Source organism: Struthio camelus, chromosome 1 (assembly GCF_040807025.1).
Source record: "Struthio camelus isolate bStrCam1 chromosome 1, bStrCam1.hap1, whole genome shotgun sequence".
Taxonomy (NCBI): Eukaryota; Metazoa; Chordata; class Aves; order Struthioniformes; family Struthionidae; genus Struthio; species Struthio camelus.
In genome coordinates, this window is record NC_090942.1 from 225131464 (window position 1) to 225152430 (window position 20967).

The following is a 20967-nucleotide window of genomic DNA, read 5'->3' on the forward strand; positions in this document are numbered from 1 at the left end:
CAAACCGTGGGATTCCTGGCCCAGGAAGGGCCTACGCAGAGTAGGGAGAGCCTAGGCCACGGGGACCGCGGGGCCACCCTTGAGCATGGGCTGCCACCCACCTGCCTCAGCCCCAGGCACATCCATCCCCAGTGGGACTCAGCCGAGGCAGACGCGTGCTCACACGCGGCCGCAGCCCAAGGGCTCTAGGAAAGGAGCTCTAACGCCTCGGGCTGCGCCACAGCCAGGAGACTCGGCTGGAAGGAACCCCCGGTCACGAGCCTGCGTCCTGTCCTCCTTCCGAGGGACTACTGCTGCTGCACTTTGTAGACCTTGGGCCTGCCCTCGTGAGGCCCCTGTTATGGGAATGTAGGCACTTGGCTGGAATTACATCTTAGCCAGATTATTTTTTAAAATAAACTAAGCATATATCAGCCATCTGCCTGCAGGAGCAAAGTCCAGCTCAAATGCCCTCCTAGCAGCTGTCTGATCCGTGACTAAGTCGCTCGTCAGGGGTGAAAGCCCCAGAGCGGCTGTTAGGAACTGCCCGAGGCCGCAGAATCCCCTCTGCCCTCCTCGGCACTCTGCTGTACTCTCCTGTATCCCGTTTGGAGCGCTTGGAGAGCCCTTGGGGGCCTGGGAGCAGCACACATCTCACCAGTCGCTGAGGAATGAATACCATCTCAGAGCCCTCTCTCCTGGGGGTCATTGCTCAATATCTCCCCTATCTACTTCCCATTCGGCAGTGGAATCACCCATAGCAGCAAAATGCCAACGCCTGCGGCTGCTTCGGGAACATAAGAATGGCTGCGGTGAATCAGAGCAGAGGCCCACCCCCCCCAGGACCCTGTTTCTGACAGTGAACAGCAGAAGATGGCTATAAAAGACTTTAGGGTAAGCATGCGAGTCTCCTCCAGGGCCCTCTCCCAGCCTCCATAGCCAGAGATACTCTTCATATGTAATATCTCCGGGTGGATTTTCTTCTGCGCATTCATCCTGTTCCTTTTTCAATCCATGTAAATCTTGATTATCCGTGACGTCCTGCAGCAAGGCCTTGTACAGCTGCTACGTACCTTTTGAAGCGCAACCTGCCTGTTTTGGTCTGGCATCAGGTTTATTTCACAGGCTGTGCCCCACTCCGTTTTGGAGAGAGCTGGCAGAAGTCCTTGTGTCATTACCTTCTTCTGCTGGCTCCAGACAGTTACGTTCTCACTGCAGAGCAGAATTAGGCTGGAGAAGCAATGAGCTGCCTGACACCTTTTTATATATGGAAGCTAATCCGGGCAAGGCTGCACAAAAGCAGGATCAAGCCAGGCAGGTCACTGTTCAATCTCTGGCCGCCTGCTCAGCGTGTAGAGCATGCAGGGCACCGAGAGGAGCAGAGGCAGCAAGCCTGAGAGGGGATCAACTGCCCGTTATTCTGGCTGCCTGAAACCTCTGGGAAGTGGAAGCACAGCCCCTTGCAGCTGGGCTGGGAGAGTGCGTGGCACCATGGGATGTCCCTCTGTATTCAGGGCATCACTACTTCTGCCTCACCCAGACCCTCCTGGCTCAAGCCCCATGAAGGGCAACCACAAAGGCCTGACCTCCAGCCTGCAGCAGGATTGGTATGAGGCCATCAGGAGCCGCCAGTCTCACCCCCCAGCAACCCTTTTCCACCTCAGGGTGGCACGGCCCACACCCAGGGCTACCCATGCCCACAGCTCCACACGTGCAGGTGATTTGTACCGTTTTATTCTGGAATCTTTACAGAAGTGGGGAGGGAAGAGGGGGTCAGACCTTCACCGGGGAAGGGAGGGGGTCAGATCCAGACATTAAATTACCAGGGATTAAATTAGCAAGAAAAACAAACTGTTTCGTCTTAGGAGAAAGTGCCCAAGTGCTGCATGTGGCCAGGGCTAGAGGCAACGATCAGCTGGAGCAGGACGAAGCTCTCACACATGTGGGATGCTGGCCAGACCCCAAGCCCTGTTGTGCATGGCACGCACACCCTAACCCCTCTCAACACACACATGCACATGCACCTGCCCCAGGACACAGCCACCATTTGGTCCTTGGTTTGAGTCCCCACAGCTCCTATGCCAGGGGTCGAGTCCCTGCAGGTGCTGGGTAAAAGCAGGGCCACCGTTCAGGGCCCAAGCAGTCGGGGTGGTGAAAGGAGGATCCACATCCTGGCCAGAGCGAGCCATGAGCCCCCCACACCTCGCTAGCAGCAGTGTGCCGAGCCCCCTCTCCGGTAAACTAGTGACCAGCCCTGCAGACTTGCCACTGCCTCGAGTGACACCCACATACCTGGTGAGCACTGCCCTGGCCAGAGGACATGGGAAGTGCAAATGGAAATACTGGGGCCTGGGAGACAGCCAGGCACACCTCGCCTTGCGCACACAAAGGGAGTGTAGTGTGAGGCTGGAGCGGGGAGCCACCACCCCAGCTTAGTTGGCAGACGGAGTGCAAGAGCAGCTGAATTGCAGCTGCCTGTGAAACACCAGAGATCAGCTAGGGAGGGAAATGGAGAAAACCCAAAGCTGGGGAGGGAACTCAGGAGTCCTGGCTGCCAGCTACAGCGAGGCTGGAACCCACAACTCATCCCCCTCTCAGGGGAACAGGGACGGGACCCAGGAGTCCTGATGCCATCCCTCTGTAGCCTCGTCTTCATTTGAAAATAAACATTTTTGCCACAGGGCAGGGGTTTTCCTGGCCTGGCTCAGTCCCCCACTGAGTCAGATCATGGGCTAGCAGGAAAGAGCCCAGCAAGGGAAGCAGGCATGGACATGTGGATCAAACCCCATCTTCCCCAAAGGGGAGGTGAGGTGGGAGAGCCGCGGAGCATCCCACCCCATCCCCTAGAGGCGTGTGGCAGGGTCTGGAGTGTCCCACCCCAGAGAGGGAGGGTGTCTGCTACCTCTTCAGGTACCGGGGAGATAGGGAGGGCTCCTGGCTGTGTCGCTGAGGGGTCTGTACTAAGGGAGGGCAAATAGGCAGGGTTGGACTCTGCCCCAAAGAGGAGATGCAGGATGGGGGAACCCCAGCCTTTCCAGGCTCCTCTCCCCAGGCAGCACCAGGAACCTGCTCAGAGCCTCCCATTTCCCCCCAAACCAGGGCCCCCCTTGCCCTGTAGGTGGGTTCCTGGGCTGCAGCAGGGCCGAGGCCGCGTCCCCCGCTCACCACTCATGTACGCGGTCTGGCCCTGCGCCAACGGTCAGAGGTCAGAATTCAGGTCCATGGTTTCCCCGTCCAGAGCACAAGGTGGGGCAGGCTGGGGTGGCTCACTGTTCCTCCAGCCAGGAGGGCTTCTCAGCACCTGGGGTCTTCAGCTTGATGTTGAACTGCTTGAGGGTCTGCTCCAACTGCTGCTGGTTCCCAGCAAAGTAGGCAGAGATGGCGTTGTGAAAGAGCAGCAGCTGCTTGTGCATCACCTTGATCTGGGGGAAGCAGGAGGAGTCAGCGTGCAGGGACTCGGCCCTGCTGTCTGGCACCCAGGGATGGTGGGAAGCGGCAGGGAGCAGGGACACTGCCTCCGCCCAGCACACAAGGAGGCAATCAGAGCTGCTGCCAACAGCTCCTGACAGCTAACCTTGAAAGCTGGGAGAAGGCCACTCAGCAGAAGCCACAAGTGAAAGGCAGGCAGAGAAGGAAGCTTACCTGCCCTTCCCCTCTGGGCTCCCAGTTGCCTCACAGGCGCTGTCCACTCAAACACATACTTCAGCCACAAGGCTGCAAGGCTGCTCAGCCCACAGCAACATAGCCAAGGGAAACGAGCAAACGGCAGACCCCTGTTACACACCCCATGGCACCTTCCCAGCCCCACGTGCCTTCTCACCTTGTTCTCCTCCAGGAACTTCAGCTTGATGGCCACATCAGCACGCAGCTTTTCATACTTGTCCTTGTGGCTCTGGAACTGGCTCTGGGCTGCGTCCAGCCGGCACAGGGTGCTGGCGTCCCGTGGGCCCATGCTCAGCTCCTCCAGGTCCGTGCGGTACGCGTCATACTCCAGCCTGCGCAGGGACAGAGTCAGAACTACACTGTGACCCCTCCACAACCGCCCCCCCCCACCCCCCAGAGAACCTCGACACTTGCCAACAACCCAACCCTAGTCATGGCCTGTGCTGCAGTTCTGCCCCAGGTACCTCTCACCTGGCTGTCTCGTACTGTTTGACTGTCATGAGCGTGTCCTCCATGGTCTTGTTCACCAGTGTGTTGATGCTGGAGACAAAGAAGTTGACTGCCCCCAGTAGTGTTTCTCCATTCTTGCAGAGCAGTTTCTGCGTTTCTGCATTGTAACCAAACTCCTCCTGAGAGGAGGAGGAAGATGAATCAGGGTCTGTGTTTGGGCAAGGCCTGCTGTCCCTGCTCTCTCCTCCCATGCACTCAGAATCAGCCTGGCCCCACTCGTACCCAAAGAAGTGCTGGGACAGTCATTCACACTCTCCCCTACCCTCTGGCTACCAAGTGCAGTTATCCTCAACCCCCTCCTGCTTTCCTCATGCATGCGGGGGTGCTGCTGAGCAGAGAACCTGGTCAGGCTGTGGGGCAGACCCCAGGGCTAACCCTGCCCATAGGATGAAGGCACACTGCAGCACAGGCAGAGACAAGGCAGGCACAATCTTCCCAGAGGGCATACCTGCAGCTCAGGAGACTTCTGGCTGAGGTCCGCAAAGGCATCCCCCAGGGCATGCTGTGTCTGCACCAGGCTGTAGAAGTGGTTGGTGAGAGCCCGTGCAAGCTGCAGCACACACTCATACTTGCGCTTTGTCTCCCGGAGCAGCTCGATTTGCGTCTCCAGCTCCAGGTCCACTGTGCGGGAGCCCCGGCCAAACCTCTCTGAGATGAGCTGTTTGGTACACTGCGGGGTGGAGAGAGGAGACGTCAGGAGGGCCTGTGTTCTTGGCTGATGGGAAGGAAGCACTCCCTGCTACCTAGGGCAGCAGGGAACTGCAGACCTGTCCCTGGGAAATCTGCAATGAGATCCTGAGATGCATTCCCCATCTCTTGCCCTGCTGCGAAGAGCTGCTCCTTCAATCCCTTGCGCAGGGACTTGGCCCACCTGCAACTCCAGCTTGCCCTGCTGCAAGGCCTGGTCCCTCTGCAATGAGCCAGGCCGTCCTCAGGGTCCCAGAAAGCAGCTCACCTTGTATGTGTTAATGCCCCATTTCTTGACAATGTCGAACTTCTCCACAGCAATACCACGGACAACTTCCTCTCCTCCCACGGCTGGGCTGGGATGGGGCTGGTGCAGCCCAGAGCCTGGAACACACACAGCCCCACACGCGTCACCAGCTCAGCAGGGCAGCACAATCCTCAGAGCCTGTAAGGCTCAAAATAGGTGAGTAGGTGAGCCAGCTTACTCCTGCGAGGGCACCAGCCAGGCTGCTCACGCAAAAGCAGGGGTCCCTTCACAGCTGGCCACCATGGCTGCTCCCCAAGGGTTAGAACTACAGGTGGTGTGGGATTCCCCACAGGGCCAAATCAGGACGTGACAAAGTACAAGCCAAACAACCTCATGCTCCAGGGCACCATCCGCCCCCTGCACAGCCCTGCCCTCGTCCACTGCATTGCCTGTGAGGTTGCTACCTGGGCTGCCTTCAGCACAATCCTGGCCATCCTGCTCCCACTTAGACCCTGGGGCAGGGAGCAGCTCACCCCTGCCAGCAGAGAAGAGCGCAAGTGGGCAACACAAAAGGCTCTAGCCAGACTCTTCCAATGCTGCAAGCTTCCCAATCTGCTCAGAAGTGAGAAGACCTGATGTTTTGTGCACTCAGGAGAGAATGTGGTCCTAGAGCTCTTCCAGAAAGGTCCCAAACAAGGCCCTGACAAGCAGCAGCCATGGCTGCTGCTTGTGTGGGAGAAGGTACTGGCTGTATGCGCGCTGACAGGTCCAGGCCCCTGTTTTGCTCCCTTCCCAGCCCAGGCACATCTAGTCTAGCAGAGCGAGGCTCTAACACTTTCTGCGCTAGACTGTTTCGCGCATTTCTCAGTGCAATGCTGCCCAACCCCATCTCCACACTGAGCAAGCTAGACGGGACAGGGAAATCAGCAGCACCACGGGGGGAGGCACATGGATGGGCTCCTTGCTGCAGGCATTATCTCCCATGGCCAGGCATTGACTCAGCTCTCACCCTCAAGACATTCAGGGCTTTAGCAGTGCCATCCTCTCCCCTGCAGCATCAGGACCAAAATCCTTACTGCATATGCTAGGGAAGGCATGTTTCCTATGAGCAGGTGGTGGGAACCTTGTGGACTTGTCTGCCTGCATACAGGAAGCTATGCTGGAGCTGCAGCCAGGTCACAGCAAGCATAGGTGGTCCGAGGAGCCCCAATACAAACCAGGCACCATAAACCAGGGCCATAGAGCCCAAGTCCAAGGCAGAGAGGTCTCAAGAGGCCATGGAGCATCAGCAAGGGGGCCGGGGCAGCCGCAGTACCTGCTGAAGCACTGGCCTGGTTGGCCATCCTGCTGGCGGCAGATGCACTGGGGGAGACGAATGGTCCTCGGGGTGAGTGAGGTTTGACAAGACAGCCTGGAAATGGAGGGACTGGCAGGTGTTGAGCAGAGAGAGGCAAGAGGAGATGGGGTGGTAGGAATGGCACAAGGAGCAGGAACAGCAGAGGATGAGTGTTCAGGCAGGATGGCAGCAGGGAAGAGCAATGGGAGCAGATGAGAGATGAAAGTGTGATGTGAAATCAGATGACACAGCCGGGCTACCAGACAGACAGCTCCCACACCAGAAGCTCAATGCCACCCAGGTCCCTCTCCTTGCTCCCTCCCAGTCCCATCAGCCCAGCTAGGATTGCCAGGCCAGCCAGCAAGAGCACTGAGACGGGAGTGGGAGCAGTTCAGGCCAGGAGCGGTGAAGACACAGGGATGGCGACCACTGAACACACCTTGTTCTCCCATCCACTTGTGCCGCTCTTCAGCACAGTAGACTGAGCAAATGCATGCCCCCTGCACCTGTGCAAATTCACTTGTTCAAGCCCAGCACAGCACAGAACAGCCTGAAGTCAAACAGGCTGATTTGCTGTGGAAGACCTGCTTTGGCCAAGAGCTCAGACACAGAGACTTTTTTGAAATGGGACCACAGGGGAGACAGGGTGAGAGACGCGGCTCTCCCAGAGTGCCTTGACTATCTCAGTCTGGCTCGGCACAGCACCACCGGTGCTTGTTGCAGACCCACTGGGCAATCACTGTCCTCTGTGCCTGTGGCAGAGCTTCCCAGAGGGCTTAGGAACCAGCAAGGCCCTGCCTGAGCCATGGGGCTTGTCCATGGACACCACTCCTGGGAAGGGTGAAACGCTTGCAGCCATGCCCTGCAGTCAGGAGCATCCACAACCCTGGGACTGGTTTGAGCAGAAAGAAGAAATAAGTGAGGAGCTTGGGGCCCACGGTTACCTGGCCCTGTCCTCCCTCTGCAGGTCATTATGCTAGTCATTATGGCAGAACTGGTGTGAGCCTAAGCCAGCACCGGCCCATCTCCTGACCTCCCCACTCACCCAGGACCTGGAGAAGTGGTGGGATATCAGAACTGCCCCCACTCCACTCACACCAGAGGGAACAACCCAAGAGCCCAACAACCTGCCTCAGCCCAGTGCAAAGCCCACATTCTCCAAGCTGCAACCCATTGCCCCAGTGCCACCCACCCAGGCAGGTGTCCCTCTCTGACTGGGGTCAGACCCTCCTCAGCTGGAGGCCCCACACCTGTAAGACAGCCAGGAGTGTCAGTGGCCCAGGCCCTCCCACAGCAGCTCTGCAGCCTCCCCTATCAGCTACCACGTGTGTGAAGCAGCCAGAAGAATGCAGTTAGTGGGGTGGCAGCCCCTCCGCTCCCTGGCAGACAGGCTCTATCAGGGACACTCCCGTAACCCACTCAGAGGAGCACAGCTGTGCTAGGGTGCAGGTACCTGCACCAGCCCATCAGGGAAGCCCCATGCCCACCGCGCAAAAAGGGGAAGGAGCCACCTTGTGCCGGGAGGAGCAACAGTCCAGGGAAGGAGGCATTATACCGAACAGCTGGGCCTAGACAGAACCGCACATCAGGGCTGTGGAGAGGGGGACACACTCCACCGAGCCCACGCAGCAGCCCAGGACAGATGTGGCTGTGCTTGAAGCAGAGCTTCTACCCACGCACCCTTGCACGGGGTCCTCTGCTAGGCACCACTGAGGGCCAGCTCCCCCACCCAGCACCGCCAATGGGGCTGCACCCAGGGCTGGGGACCAGGCTCCCGAGGCCCACAGGGAAGGATTCCCTTAGGCTTAAGCAGCACCTCCCTCCCCAGCAGGCTCCTGGAGCCCAATAGGGAAGGAGAGGACAGCTCCAAGGGCAGTTGTGCTCTCCTCTCCCACGGAGGAGATATTCCCTTCTACCTCCTCTGCCAACTGGGGAGCAGCACTCATCTTTCCCCTGCTCCCCAAGCCCCATCTATGCAGACCTGCGTTGAGGCTCAACCTACCTTTGATGGCGCTGGTGGGGATGATGCCTTCAGCAGTGCCCCCATAGCCGCCAGACACAATGCTGGTTTCATTGAGGTTGGGCCCTGACACCATCACCTGCTGCAAGTCCTAGAACAGAGGAGTGCACAGAGCTGGGACAGAAACAGGGCATTTAGCCTCAGAGAGAAACACAGACCCAATGGAAAGACTGGGTCAGAGCTGGGAGAGTGCTAAGGCCCTGTCTGCCCCACAGCAGCCAGAAGAGCAACATCTGGGCTGTCTAGCATGTCACTGTCCTGACCCCTGCTGATGGGCCCCAGCCGCAAACCTGCTCCAAGCCGTCATCCTCCGGCAGGCTGCCCGTGTCCCCGTTGCTGCTGATGGGGATCTCCATGGTGGCAGCCTTGCTCATGATCCCGTCCGACATCGTCAGGGCCTGCAAGGACACAGATGCTCTGCTGGCAGCTGGAGGAACCCCGGGAACAGGCAGAGACGGCCACCACCCCTCAGGTGGACAGGGGTCCTGGGGTTTCAACATAGGAAAACACTGGGGCTTCTCAGCCCAGGATCCAGCAGGGCAAAAGACAAGGCCGAGCTGCACGGCACTGAACAGCAGCTAGCAGACACCAGGCAGCAGTTCCCTGTTACACTCACAGCAGGACTAGAAACTGCGCACACTGAGCAGTCCCCAGGGTCCACCCAGGTCCCACCACAGCAGCTAGTGCCTATCTGAGCGCAGGCGCTCCTCCAAGACAGCGGCCCCTCCAAACATGCCACCCTGGCCCTGCCAGCAGTTCCTCTGCTCCTAGAAAAGCTCCCGAAGAAGGCTGTGTGCCTTGCAGAAGACAGTCCCAGATCCCGCTCAGCATCCGGGAGCAGTAGCATTCAATTCCACCAGCCCATTGTGTATTGGGTTTTGGAGCATTTCCTCTGCCCTTCCATCAGTCCACGACTCTCACATTTCAGAAACAGGACAGTGCTTTCCCTTCCCCTCACCACTCTTTTGCAGCCAGTCCTGTCCCCGGGCTTGGGAGGCAGAGTCTGGCTGCCCCAGGGCAACCAGGACCTCACAGCACAGCAGCTGCTGGCCCAGAGCCTAGGAAAACAGAGCCAAGAGCCACGTCCACAGTCAGGCAGGGCTGCGCGTCAGAGGAGTGAGCAGTGGTTGGGCAGCAAAGAGCCCATCCACGAGGTGGGGGCAGGACCCAGGCAGAGGGGGCCACGAGCCAGGAACAAACCTTGCTGGAACAACGGGCTCTCTCGGGAGTGCTGTGCACAGACCGGTCGGAGCACATTCCAGTGCAGGCAGCGCCAGGCACCTGAGCACACCTCCGAGCCGAGCCCTTACGCTCCGAGCCCTTACGCTCCGTTAGCTCCCTGCTGCCTGACAGGGAAACAACACCTAGAAGAACTGGACACCACAGGAAAGGGCTCCAGCATGGATGAAACGTGCATGCAGAGGACACAGCCTCCAACCACATTCCTCCACCATGCTGTCATGTGAAATGGCTACACAGCGAAAGCTGTACCGTATAGCTCATATCTAGTGGTCTCTGCACCTGCCCTCAGGTTGTAGCTCAGAACAGCCCTCAAACAGTGACCATGGCTCCTGCTCCAGAGCCTGCTCCAGAGCAGGGAAACTACAGCTTGGGAAGAGAAACAACTCACAGTCAACTAACGGCAGAGGCAAAGGCAGAGAGCGGACCCAGCAGTCCTGATTGCCCTGCAGCTGTAGGCAGGACGCTCCACCTGGGTGGCACCCACCCCTCGCTGCGGCAGCCAGGGCCTGAGGCCAGGCAGCACCAGGTAAGCACAATGGTTCCAGTCACGCAGGGACCCACCAGCACTGGCACTTGCTCTTTGACAAGAGCTCTATAGATCTGGTCCCATATCAAAAACAGTGGGAGTCACCACTGACCCTAGCAGCAACCCAACACGAACACGCCTTAGCAAGTACAGGGAGCAGGATACGAAGGGCAGAACACGCAACTCCAGCAGTACTCCCTGATCTCTCTGAGCCAAACCTCTACCTGCAACATGGCCTGGGCCCTGGGAAACTCCCAGCCCTGTGGGCTTCCCTTGAGCAGGCAGTCGCTCTGTTCTGGAGGGGCTGCAGCGCCAGGGAAAGACAACACCACCCAACAGCACCTGGCACTGGGCTCTCCCCTGGGTGAATGGGGTGGCCGTGGCCCCACAGACACATCCCCAGCCCCCTCCTGAAGCGGGGCACCATCTCCTGGCCCCAGTGGGCAGCAGGGACAGATGTAACGCGCAGCAGCACCCAGCTGTGGTGCCCTCAGCCGTGCCGCTAGCACAGCGGCCCCCGAGGTCAGCCCTGATTGCCCTGGAGGCACTTGCTGTTTCAGGCAGGCATCTGCCATGCCTTCACGCTGCAGTTCCCAGCACGGAGCCCCACGCACCAGCGGTGCACACAACCCCACCACTCCCCCACCCGCACCCCCTGTCCACAGGCACCCAGCGCCCCCCGCTCCCCCACCCGCACCCCCTGTCCACAGGCACCCAGCGCCCCCCGCTCCCCCTGTCCACGGGCACACAGCGCCCCCCGCTCCCCCCGCTCCCCCACCCCCTGTCCACGGGCACACAGCGCCCCCCGCTCCCCCACCCCCTGTCCACGGGCACACAGCACCCCCCGCTCCCCCACCCCCTGTCCACGGGCACACAGCACCCCCCGCTCCCCCCACTCCCCCACCCGCACCCCCTGTCCACGGGCACACAGCACCCCCCGCTCCCCCTGTCCACGGGCACCCAGCGCCCCCCGCTCCCCCACCCCCTGTCCACGGGCACACAGCGCCCCCCGCTCCCCCTGTCCACGGGCACACAGCACCCCCCGCTCCCCCACCCGCACCTCCTGTCCACGGGCACACAGCACCCCCCGCTCCCCCCACTCTCCCACCCCGCAGCCCCTGTCCACGGGCACACAGCACCCCCCGCTCCCCCCACTCCCCCACCCCGCAGCCCCTGTCCACGGGCACACAGCGCCCCCCGCTCCCCCACCCGCACCCCCTGTCCACGGGCACACAGCACCCCCCGCTCCCCCTGTCCACGGGCACCCAGCGCCCCCCGCTCCCCCACCCCCTGTCCACGGGCACACAGCGCCCCCCGCTCCCCCTGTCCACGGGCACACAGCACCCCCCGCTCCCCCACCCGCACCTCCTGTCCACGGGCACACAGCACCCCCCGCTCCCCCCACTCTCCCACCCCGCAGCCCCTGTCCACGGGCACACAGCACCCCCCGCTCCCCCCACTCCCCCACCCCGCAGCCCCTGTCCACGGGCACACAGCACCCCCCGCTCCCCCACCCGCACCCCCTGTCCACGGGCACACAGCACCCCCCGCTCCCCCCACTCTCCCACCCCGCAGCCCCTGTCCACGGGCACCCAGCACCCCCCGCTCCCCCCACTCCCCCACCCCGCAGCCCCTGTCCACGGGCACCCAGCACCCCCCGCTCCCCCCACTCTCCCACCCCGCACCCCCTGTCCACGGGCACACAGCACCCCCCGCTCCCCCCACTCTCCCACCCCGCAGCCCCTGTCCACGGGCACACAGCACCCCCCGCTCCCCCCACTCCCCCACCCCGCAGCCCCTGTCCACGGGCATACAGCACCCCCCGCTCCCCCACCCGCACCCCCTGTCCACGGGCACACAGCACCCCCCGCTCCCCCCACTCTCCCACCCCGCAGCCCCTGTCCACGGGCACCCAGCACCCCCCGCTCCCCCCACTCCCCCACCCCGCAGCCCCTGTCCACGGGCACACAGCGCCCCCCGCTCCCCCCACTCCCCCACCCGCAGCCCCTGTCCACGGGCACCCAGCACCCCCCGCTCCCCCCACTCCCCCACCCCGCAGCCCCTGTCCACGGGCACACAGCGCCCCCCGCTCCCCCCACTCCCCCACCCCGCAGCCCCTGTCCACGGGCACACAGCGCCCCCCGCTCCCCCCACTCCCCCACCCGCTCCCCCTGTCCACGGGCACACAGCGCCCCCCGCTCCCCCCGCTCCCCCACCCGCTCCCCCTGTCCACGGGCACACAGCTCCCCCCGCTCCCCCCGCTCCCCCACCCGCACCCCCTGTCCACAGGCACCCAGCGCCCCCCGCTCCCCCTGTCCACGGGCACCCAGCGCCCCCCGCTCCCCCACCCCCTGTCCACGGGCACACAGCGCCCCCCGCTCCCCCCACTCCCCCACCCGCACCCCCCGTCCACGGGCACACAGCGCCCCCCACTCCCCCACCCGCACCCCCTGTCCACGGGCACACAGCGCCCCCCGCTCCCCCCACTCCCCCACCCCCTGTCCACGGGCACACAGCGCCCCCCGCTCCCCCCACTCCCCCCCCCGCACCCCCTGTCCACGAGCACACAGCGCCCCCCGCCCCCAGGTCCCGGCCCCCGGCTCCCCCAGGCCCCAGGCCCCAGGCCCCAGGCCCCAGGCCCCAGGCCCCAGGCCCCAGGCCCAGGCCCCAGGCCCCGCCGCCCACCTGCGCCGCCCCGGCCGCTGCCGGGTCCCCCCGCCCCGGAGGCGCCGGAGCCCCGATCCGCCTCGGCCCCGGCACACACCGGAACCGACGTCACACCCCGGGCAGGGGACGCCGGGAGGCAGGGCGGAAGTGGCGTCACCAGGGGGCGACCGGGAACAGCGCCGGGCGGAACAGGGCCGGAAATGGCCTGATCCCCGGAAGCGGCGGCCCCAAGAGGAACGGCGCTTCCGAAAACACCGGAGGTGACAGGCGCGACCGGAAGTTGTGTCATTGCTCCTGGCCGGAAGTGCCTGTGCGGGCATGGAGCAGAGCGGGGAGCAGCAGCAGCTCCGCAGCGTGAGGGGGGCCGGGGCCGGGGCCGGGGCCGGGGCCGGGGCCGGGTGGGGCCTGGGGCGCTGCGGGGCTGCAGGAGCTCGGCCGGGGGCCCGGGGAGTGGCAAGGCCCAGGGCGCTGGGGGGCTCGGTGGGGCCACGAGATGCTCAGGGGGTTGGTGGGGACCCCGGGGCGCTCGAGTGCTGGGCGGGGACCCCGAGATGCTCAGGGTGTTGGTGGGGACCCCGGGGTTCTCGGGTGCTGGGTGGGGACCCCGAGATGCTCAGGGGGTTGGTGGGGACCCCGGGGCGCTCGAGTGCTGGGCGGGGACCCCGAGATGCTCAGGGGGTTGGTGGGGACCCCGGGGCGCTCGAGTGCTGGGCGGGGACCCCGAGATGCTCAGGGTGTTGGTGGGGACCCCGGGGTGCTCGGGTGCTGGGCGGGGACCCCGAGATGCTCAGGGGGTTGGTGGGGACCCCGGGGCGCTCGGGGGCTCGGTGGGGACCCCGAGATGCTCAGGGGGTTGGTGGGGACCCCGGGGCGCTCGGGGGCTGGGTGGGGACCCCGAGATGCTCAGGGGGTTGGTGGGGACCCCGGGGCGCTCGAGTGCTGGGCGGGGACCCCGAGATGCTCAGGGGGTTGGTGGGGGCCTGGGACACTGGCAGACCCTGAGCAGGGTGAGCGTGCACCAGCGCTGTTGCTCTTCCAGCTGCGGGACTTCCTGCTGGTCTACAACCGGATGACTGAACTCTGCTTCCGGCGCTGCGTCTCCAACCTGAACTACCGCGTGCTCACCAAGCATGAGGTGAGCCCAGCGTTGGGCCTTTCTCGGGCGGCTGGAGCACCGCAGGTCTTGCAGTGCTGGTTTCCTGCTCGCGTCACAGCACTGGATGGGCTGGAGGGGCTGTGGGGAGAGGCAGCGCGTGCCCCTGATGAGGAGCCCGCCTGCCGTGCTGACACCTCGCCATCCTGCAGGAGATGTGCCTGGACAGCTGTGCTGGAAAACTGGTCCACTCCAACCACCGCCTCATGAGTGCCTATGTGGCGCTTATGCCCTCCATTGTGCAGCGCCGTGCCTCGGACTACGAGGCCAGTGCAGCCCAGACGTCTGCAAATTCTGCCAAGGAAGTATCAGTGGCACCGCCTGCCCTCCCAGGTACTGGGGGCCCTGATGCCCAGCCTGACTTGCAGGTGGCTTCTGGCATTGGTGGAGCCACAGAAGGAGCCTCAGATGCTGGCACATAGCACAGCTGTAACTCCTGGGCCCTGCCTTCTCACAGCAGTGGTGGGATGGATGGTTGCAGGCTGGATCTGGGCCCTGTGTTACCAGTGTGAGAAGTAACTTGTGGGCAGTGCAGTGAGATCTGGGCCTCCACACGCTGTTGCTACTGCTAGTCTGGAGCGGTAGAATCCTCTCTGCACCAACACCAGACCTTGCAGGTCCACATCCTCTAATGCATCTGCATTACGAACAGCCTCCTGACATCGGCCACATCCGTTCAGTGTCTGGTGGCGCTGGGGCTGAGACCGACGGCTGGCACTGAAGGCAGTAAGGGAGAAAACTAGTGCTGCGGTTCTGGCCAAGAGGGCTCTTAGCTGAACTCTTTTGTCTTAACAACAAAGCTCCTTTGGTGCTGCAGAGTTGGAGCTTTTCTACTGCTGGGAAGGTGTTTCCCGGTCCTAATAAAAGAGTCATCGCGAATGTCGGGCTGTGGGCGTGCGGCGGGGCGAGCAGACCTCGAGCGCTGGCGCGCTGCGCCCGGCGGGGGGGACGGTCCCTGCCGCAGGGGCGGGGCGGGGGCTGCGCGCCCGGCCCCCTCCTCTGTCCCCGCCTCGGCCCGTGGTGTCGAAGAAGGGGCGGGGCCAGGCGCAGGGCGGAGCCCGCGGGGTGGGGCAAGGGGCGGGGCAGAGCCTGCGGGGTGGGGTCTGCGGGGGCGGAGCCCGTGGGCGCTAGGGTGGGGGTGGGGCAGGGCCAGGCGCAGGGCGGAGCCTGTGGGGGTGGGGCCAGGGGCGGAGCCCGTGGGCGCTGGGGTGGGGCGGGGCCTGCGGGGGCGGGGACAGGTGCAGGGCAGAGGCTGCCGGGCCGGGGCGGGGCACAGGGCGGAGCCTGTGGCCCAGGGGCGGGGTTAGGCGCGAGGCGGAGCTGGCAGGGGCGGGGCGGGGCGCGGGGAGGAGCTCATGGGTCGGGGCGGGGCCTCCCCGTGCGGCTCCCCGGCGACGGCGGCCGGCGGGGGCTGAGGTGCGCCGGGCTGGGCCGCGCTGGGCCCCGAGAGTCTGTCCCCCGGGGACGGTGTCCCTGGCCGCCTTCGTCAGCAGCCAGGCCGTGTCCCGTGTCCCTCCTGTGTCCCTTGGCGGCCAGGCCGTGTCCCGTGTCCCTCCTGTGTCCCTCGGCGGCCAGGCCGTGTCCCGTGTCCCTCCAGTGTCCCTTGGCGGCCAGGCCGTGTCCCGTGTCCCTCCTGTGTCCCTCGGCGGCCAGGCCGTGTCCCATATCCCTCCTGTGTCCCTCGGCGGCCAGGCCGTGTCCCGTGTCCCTCCTGTGTCCCTCGGCGGCCAGGCCACGTCCCGTGTCCCTCCTGTGTCCCTCGGCGGCCAGGCCGTGTCCCATATCCCTCCTGTGTCCCTCGGCGGCCAGGCCGTGTCCCATATCCCTCCTGTGTCCCTTGGCGGCCAGGCCGTGTCCCATATCCCTCCTGTGTCCCTCGGCGGCCAGGCCGTGTCCCGTGTCCCTCCTGTGTCCCTTGGCGGCCAGGCCGTGTCCCATATCCCTCCTGTGTCCCTTGGCGGCCAGGCCACGTCCCGTGTCCCTCCTGTGTCCCTCGGCGGCCAGGCCGTGTCCCGTGTCCCTCCTGTGTCCCTCGGCGGCCAGGCCGTGTCCCGTGTCCCTCCTGTGTCCCTTGGCGGCCAGGCCGTGTCCCATACCCCTCCTGTGTCCCTCGGCGGCCAGGCCGTGTCCCGTGTCCCTCCAGTGTCCCTCGGCGGCCAGGCCGTGTCCCATATCCCTCCTGTGTCCCTCGGCGGCCAGGCCGTGTCCCATATCCCTCCTGTGTCCCTTGGCGGCCAGGCCGTGTCCCATATCCCTCCTGTGTCCCTCGGCGGCCAGGCCGTGTCCCGTGTCCCTCCTGTGTCCCTTGGCGGCCAGGCCGTGTCCCATATCCCTCCTGTGTCCCTCGGCGGCCAGGCCGTGTCCCGTGTCCCTCCTGTGTCCCTCGGCGGCCAGGCCGTGTCCCGTGTCCCTCCTGTGTCCCTTGGCGGCCAGGCCGTGTCCCATACCCCTCCTGTGTCCCTCGGCGGCCAGGCCGTGTCCCGTGTCCCTCCAGTGTCCCTCGGCGGCCAGGCCGTGTCCCGTGTCCCTCCTGTGTCCCTCGGCGGCCAGGCCGTGTCCCATATCCCTCCTGTGTCCCTCGGCGGCCAGGCCGTGTCCCGTGTCCCTCCTGTGTCCCTCGGCGGCCAGGCCACGTCCCGTGTCCCTCCTGTGTCCCTCGGCGGCCAGGCCGTGTCCCATATCCCTCCTGTGTCCCTCGGCGGCCAGGCCGTGTCCCATATCCCTCCTGTGTCCCTTGGCGGCCAGGCCATGTCCCGTGTCCCTCCTGTGTCCCTCGGCGGCCAGGCCGTGTCCCGTGTCCCTCCTGTGTCCCTTGGCGGCCAGGCCGTGTCCCGTGTCCCTCCTGTGTCCCTCGGCGGCCAGGCCACGTCCCGTGTCCCTCCTGTGTCCCTCGGCGGCCAGGCCGTGTCCCATATCCCTCCTGTGTCCCTTGGCGGCCAGGCCGTGTCCCATATCCCTCCTGTGTCCCTCGGCGGCCAGGCCGTGTCCCGTGTCCCTCCTGTGTCCCTCGGCGGCCAGGCCGTGTCCCGTGTCCCTCCTGTGTCCCTTGGCGGCCAGGCCGTGTCCCATATCCCTCCTGTGTCCCTCGGCGGCCAGGCCGTGTCCCGTGTCCCTCCTGTGTCCCTTGGCGGCCAGGCCGTGTCCCATACCCCTCCTGTGTCCCTCGGCGGCCAGGCCACGTCCCGTGTCCCTCCTGTGTCCCTCGGCGGCCAGGCCGTGTCCCGTGTCCCTCCTGTGTCCCTTGGCGGCCAGGCCGTGTCCCATATCCCTCCTGTGTCCCTCGGCGGCCAGGCCGTGTCCCGTGTCCCTCCTGTGTCCCTTGGCGGCCAGGCCGTGTCCCATATCCCTCCTGTGTCCCTCGGCGGCCAGGCCGTGTCCCGTGTCCCTCCTGTGTCCCTTGGCGGCCAGGCCGTGTCCCATATCCCTCCTGTGTCCCTCGGCGGCCAGGCCGTGTCCCGTGTCCCTCCTGTGTCCCTCGGCGGCCAGGCCGTGTCCCGTGTCCCTCCTATGTCCCTCGGCGGCCAGGCCACGTCCCGTGTCCCTCCTGTGTCCCTCGGCGGCCAGGCCGTGTCCCGTGACCCTCCTGTGTCCCTCGGCGGCCAGGCCGTGTCCCATATCCCTCCTATGTCCCTTGGCGGCCAGGCCACGTCCCGTGTCCCTCCTGTGTCCCTTGGCGGCCAGGCCGTGTCCCGTGTCCCTCCTATGTCCCTTGGCGGCCAGGCCACGTCCCGTGTCCCTCCTGTGTCCCTTGGCGGCCAGGCCGTGTCCCTCCTGTGTCCCTTGGTGGCCAGGCCACGTCCCGCGTCCCTCCTGTGTCCATTGGTGGCCAGGCCGTGTCCTGTGTCCTGACGGGGCAGGCTGTGTCCCATGTCCCTCCTATGTCCCTTGGCAGCGAGGCCGCGTCCCATGTCCATCGGCAGCCAGGCCATGTCCCGTGTCCTGGCAGGGTGGACTGTGTCCCGTGTCCCTCCTATGTCCGTTGGTGACCAGGCCGTGTTCCGTGTCCATCAGCGGGGTGGACTGTGTCCCGTGTCCCTCCTATGTCCGTTGGTGGCCATGCCATGTCCTGTGTACATCAGCAGCCAGGCCATGTCCCATGTCCATCAGCAACCGGGCTGTGTCCCATGTCCCTCCCGAGGTAACAAGGCTGGTCTGGGTTTATCTAGTCAGTGAGTCAGGATCCAATGGGACAGCGCAGGGCACAGCGATACCTACAACATGGCTCCGGCAAGGGCCAAGGCCTGAGCTGAAACGGCGCTCCTGGCCCGGGCAGGGGGCGCCTGCATGGGGGTCCCCACTGGGGCTGCGGAGGCCTGTGGGTGCCCCCAGGCCCTGCCCAGCCCTTCCCATATCCACAAAGAGCTAGTAGCACCAGGGAAAACGATCAGCGGTGTGGAATACCTCCCTTATCACAGTAATTTTAGAAGTGCTTTTTCCATGCTCTGTATTATTGTCTTGAAGAATTCATGGCTGCAAGATGTTGAGGCTAAAAAGATAAAGCTTTAAAAAAGGGATTTGACTAACTTGTAGGAGATAGATTGATTGGTGACCACTAAAAGTGATGGTCTAGGAAGTCCCTAAGCTTGTCATTGCTTGAAGGTGAGGACGAGTGTTTGTGTAGAAGAGAGAGGCCAGGGAGCAGGCTGAACTGTACTTGCCCTATTTCTTATCCTCTCCTCTGAGCGTTCGCTACTGGCTGCTCGCGAGAGAATGAGGCTAGCTGGCCCTTCAGCCTCACCCATCTGGGCAGGTCTGTGTCCTTGCTTTGGGCTGCACTCTTGCTTTCTTCTTTGTGCCTTTGGTTACTTCTCTTTTGCAGGTGCTCAAAAGACCATCTGCTCGCCATCAGTGAAATGTGGCTGGGCCCAGGCTCTCTGCCAGTGCCTCAAAGGCCAAGCTCCAGGAGTCGGGGAGGCCTGACCCCCTGCTTTTGGATGCTCTTGTAGCTGAAGTGATAGTTGTGTTTAGGATGGTGCTGAAGAGAGGCAGTCAAAAGTCCTGGTTGCATCTGCTTTATGTTTTGCAGCTGCTCGAACCCTTCCAGAAGGAGCTGTGTGGCCGCAAGGAGCTGCTGCCCTTGCTGAAGAGCCTCTGCAAGCGATATCACAACAGCCAAGCCTTGGTCTCTGATCTGGATACCTTAGGGGCTATAGGTGAAGTGTTTCCTACGGTTCACCTGATACTGGGTGTAGGATTCAGGGAGTCAGAACCTTCAGCCAGGCTCATGCTCAGTGGCTCAGGGCCAGTCTTCACAGGACATCTTGGCCTGTTTGTCCTGGAGAGGGAAAAAAAGATCAAGCAGTAACATCATCACTGGATCCAGTGTCCTCGCAGGAGCTGCAGAGGTATGTGGGTCTGCTGGAGCTGATTCAGCAGTACGCACGCTGGAGGAGAGGGCTGGACCTCCTGCCTCTAATTGGCAGGACATGGTATGGACGTGCCTATGACACTCCAATGTGCCCACTGAGGCATGAGGCCATTATGTTTTTCCAGTCTCTGGTTTGCTTGTATGGGTTGGAATCAAAAATAGTTTCCATGCCATGGAGGGCTTATCCACAGCTCTGACCTCTCACCTTCTCTAGCTTTTCTCCCTGTGAGTGTTGCTGTGCTCAGACTGACATCGCTAGATAACAGTTCAGTGCAATGGGATATTTAAGGAATAGCCTTTCAGATAACTTGATGAAATTCTCTGCCTTATTGCTCCCGCAGGGTGTGGACACCAAATGTATAAAAATTGAAATAGAGATGGCAATAAGGTCCACTGGTGGCTTTTGAACACAGTAGTCCAGATCTGGCAGAGATTATTTAGATAATCCTTTTAGGATCAATCCATTTTAACTGGGTGGATTAAATTCAGCAGGGACCTAGCAGAAGAATGAGGCACAGACTCCTGAAATCTGCAGAGAAGACAAAGGTGGTGCTGTCAGTACTGGGAAGGAGCAGGTCATTATATATTAGATGATTTGGACAGGTGGACTAGCAGAAATAAGATGAACTGTAATAGCACACACACACACACACACACACACACACACACACACACACACACACAAAACATGGACATGGGAATTATGTAAACCAGGGAACATATTTATTGGAATTGATGAAAAGGACAGTTCTGGGAGCTCTGGTTGGTGGGAGTGTGACAGAGCAGATGTTTATGATGCGTCTAGAGGAAAAAATGGAATCCTAAGAACCATTACATGAGGTATCATCAGTGGAGGTAGAGGAGGACTAATACCGTTGTGGAAAGCACTGGTAGGATAATTCCTAAATACTGCTTATAGCCTGCTTCCTTTGTTCAGAAAGGTGAAACTAAATTGAAACAGTTGTCAAGAGGGATTATTAGAATGATCACAGTAATGAAGAGCTTCTTTTAAAAAAGAGATGAAAGACTTCTCCTTTTGCTCCAAGAAGGAATAGTTTTCCACACAGGCAAATGAGAGTGATAAAACTACATCTTAAACCAATTTAAGTTCCTTAGTTTATGAAAGATTTAAGTACAGGATCTGCTATTCTTCCATATGGAGTTTAAACCTGTGATGTGAGCCACGGATGTCTGAGTTGGCCAGCATACCAAACAGAAAGGAGTTATTTATTGATTGAGATGGTTTGCCTGCGTGATCCGAGCATAGTCTCACACTCCTGGGCTTTCACTTTTTGACTCTTGAGGCCAGGAAGGGCTTCTTCATCCTTTATGTCCAGTTTGGCTTACAGATTTATTGTACTTTCATCTGAAGCATTGGTAACTGGCTACAGAAGGAGTAAGACATAGATGCTCTCCTGCTCAGGTATTCCAGGACCTTGATTAACGTTAATTGCTGTTGATGCACTCAAGATAACATCAGATATAGGATCAGGACAGAAATTTCTCCAGATGAGATTGGCAGAGGTCACTGAGGACTTTTTTCCTCCATTTTTCCTTACTATGGGCTGA

The 20967-nt window shown here is 62.2% G+C and overlaps 2 protein-coding genes across 8 annotated transcripts; one reads left to right on the plus strand and one right to left on the minus strand.

Annotated features, from left to right (window-relative positions):
* Positions 1-1697: 1697 nt before the first annotated feature.
* Positions 1698-13014, minus strand: ARFIP2 (ARF interacting protein 2). 6 transcript variants are annotated; one of them, XM_068930983.1, is made up of 10 exons: positions 12896-13014; positions 8733-8840; positions 8425-8533; positions 7934-7990; positions 6402-6512; positions 5108-5223; positions 4601-4822; positions 4114-4271; positions 3800-3974; positions 1698-3401 (listed from the first exon to the last, which is right to left on the minus strand). In XM_068930983.1, the coding sequence occupies exons 2-10, from the start codon at positions 8829-8831 to the stop codon at positions 3246-3248; spliced, it is 1203 nt and encodes a 400-aa protein (XP_068787084.1). In that variant the 5' UTR covers positions 8832-8840; positions 12896-13014; the 3' UTR covers positions 1698-3245. The 6 variants fall into 6 exon arrangements, with proteins under 6 accessions (XP_068787084.1, XP_068787085.1, XP_068787086.1 ...); XM_068930984.1 differs by having other exon boundaries at positions 8733-8927; positions 12896-12979; XM_068930985.1 differs by lacking the exon at positions 7934-7990.
* On the plus strand, positions 13011-14909 carry TIMM10B (translocase of inner mitochondrial membrane 10B). Of its 2 annotated transcripts, XM_068930990.1 has the most exons (4): positions 13011-13231; positions 13917-14012; positions 14183-14363; positions 14683-14909. In XM_068930990.1, exons 1-4 carry the CDS (start codon positions 13196-13198, stop codon positions 14688-14690), a joined length of 321 nt encoding a protein of 106 aa, XP_068787091.1. In that variant the 5' UTR covers positions 13011-13195; the 3' UTR covers positions 14691-14909. The 2 variants fall into 2 exon arrangements, with proteins under 2 accessions (XP_068787091.1, XP_068787090.1); XM_068930989.1 differs by lacking the exon at positions 14683-14909 and having other exon boundaries at positions 13105-13231; positions 14183-14600.
* Positions 14910-20967: the final 6058 nt, after the last annotated feature.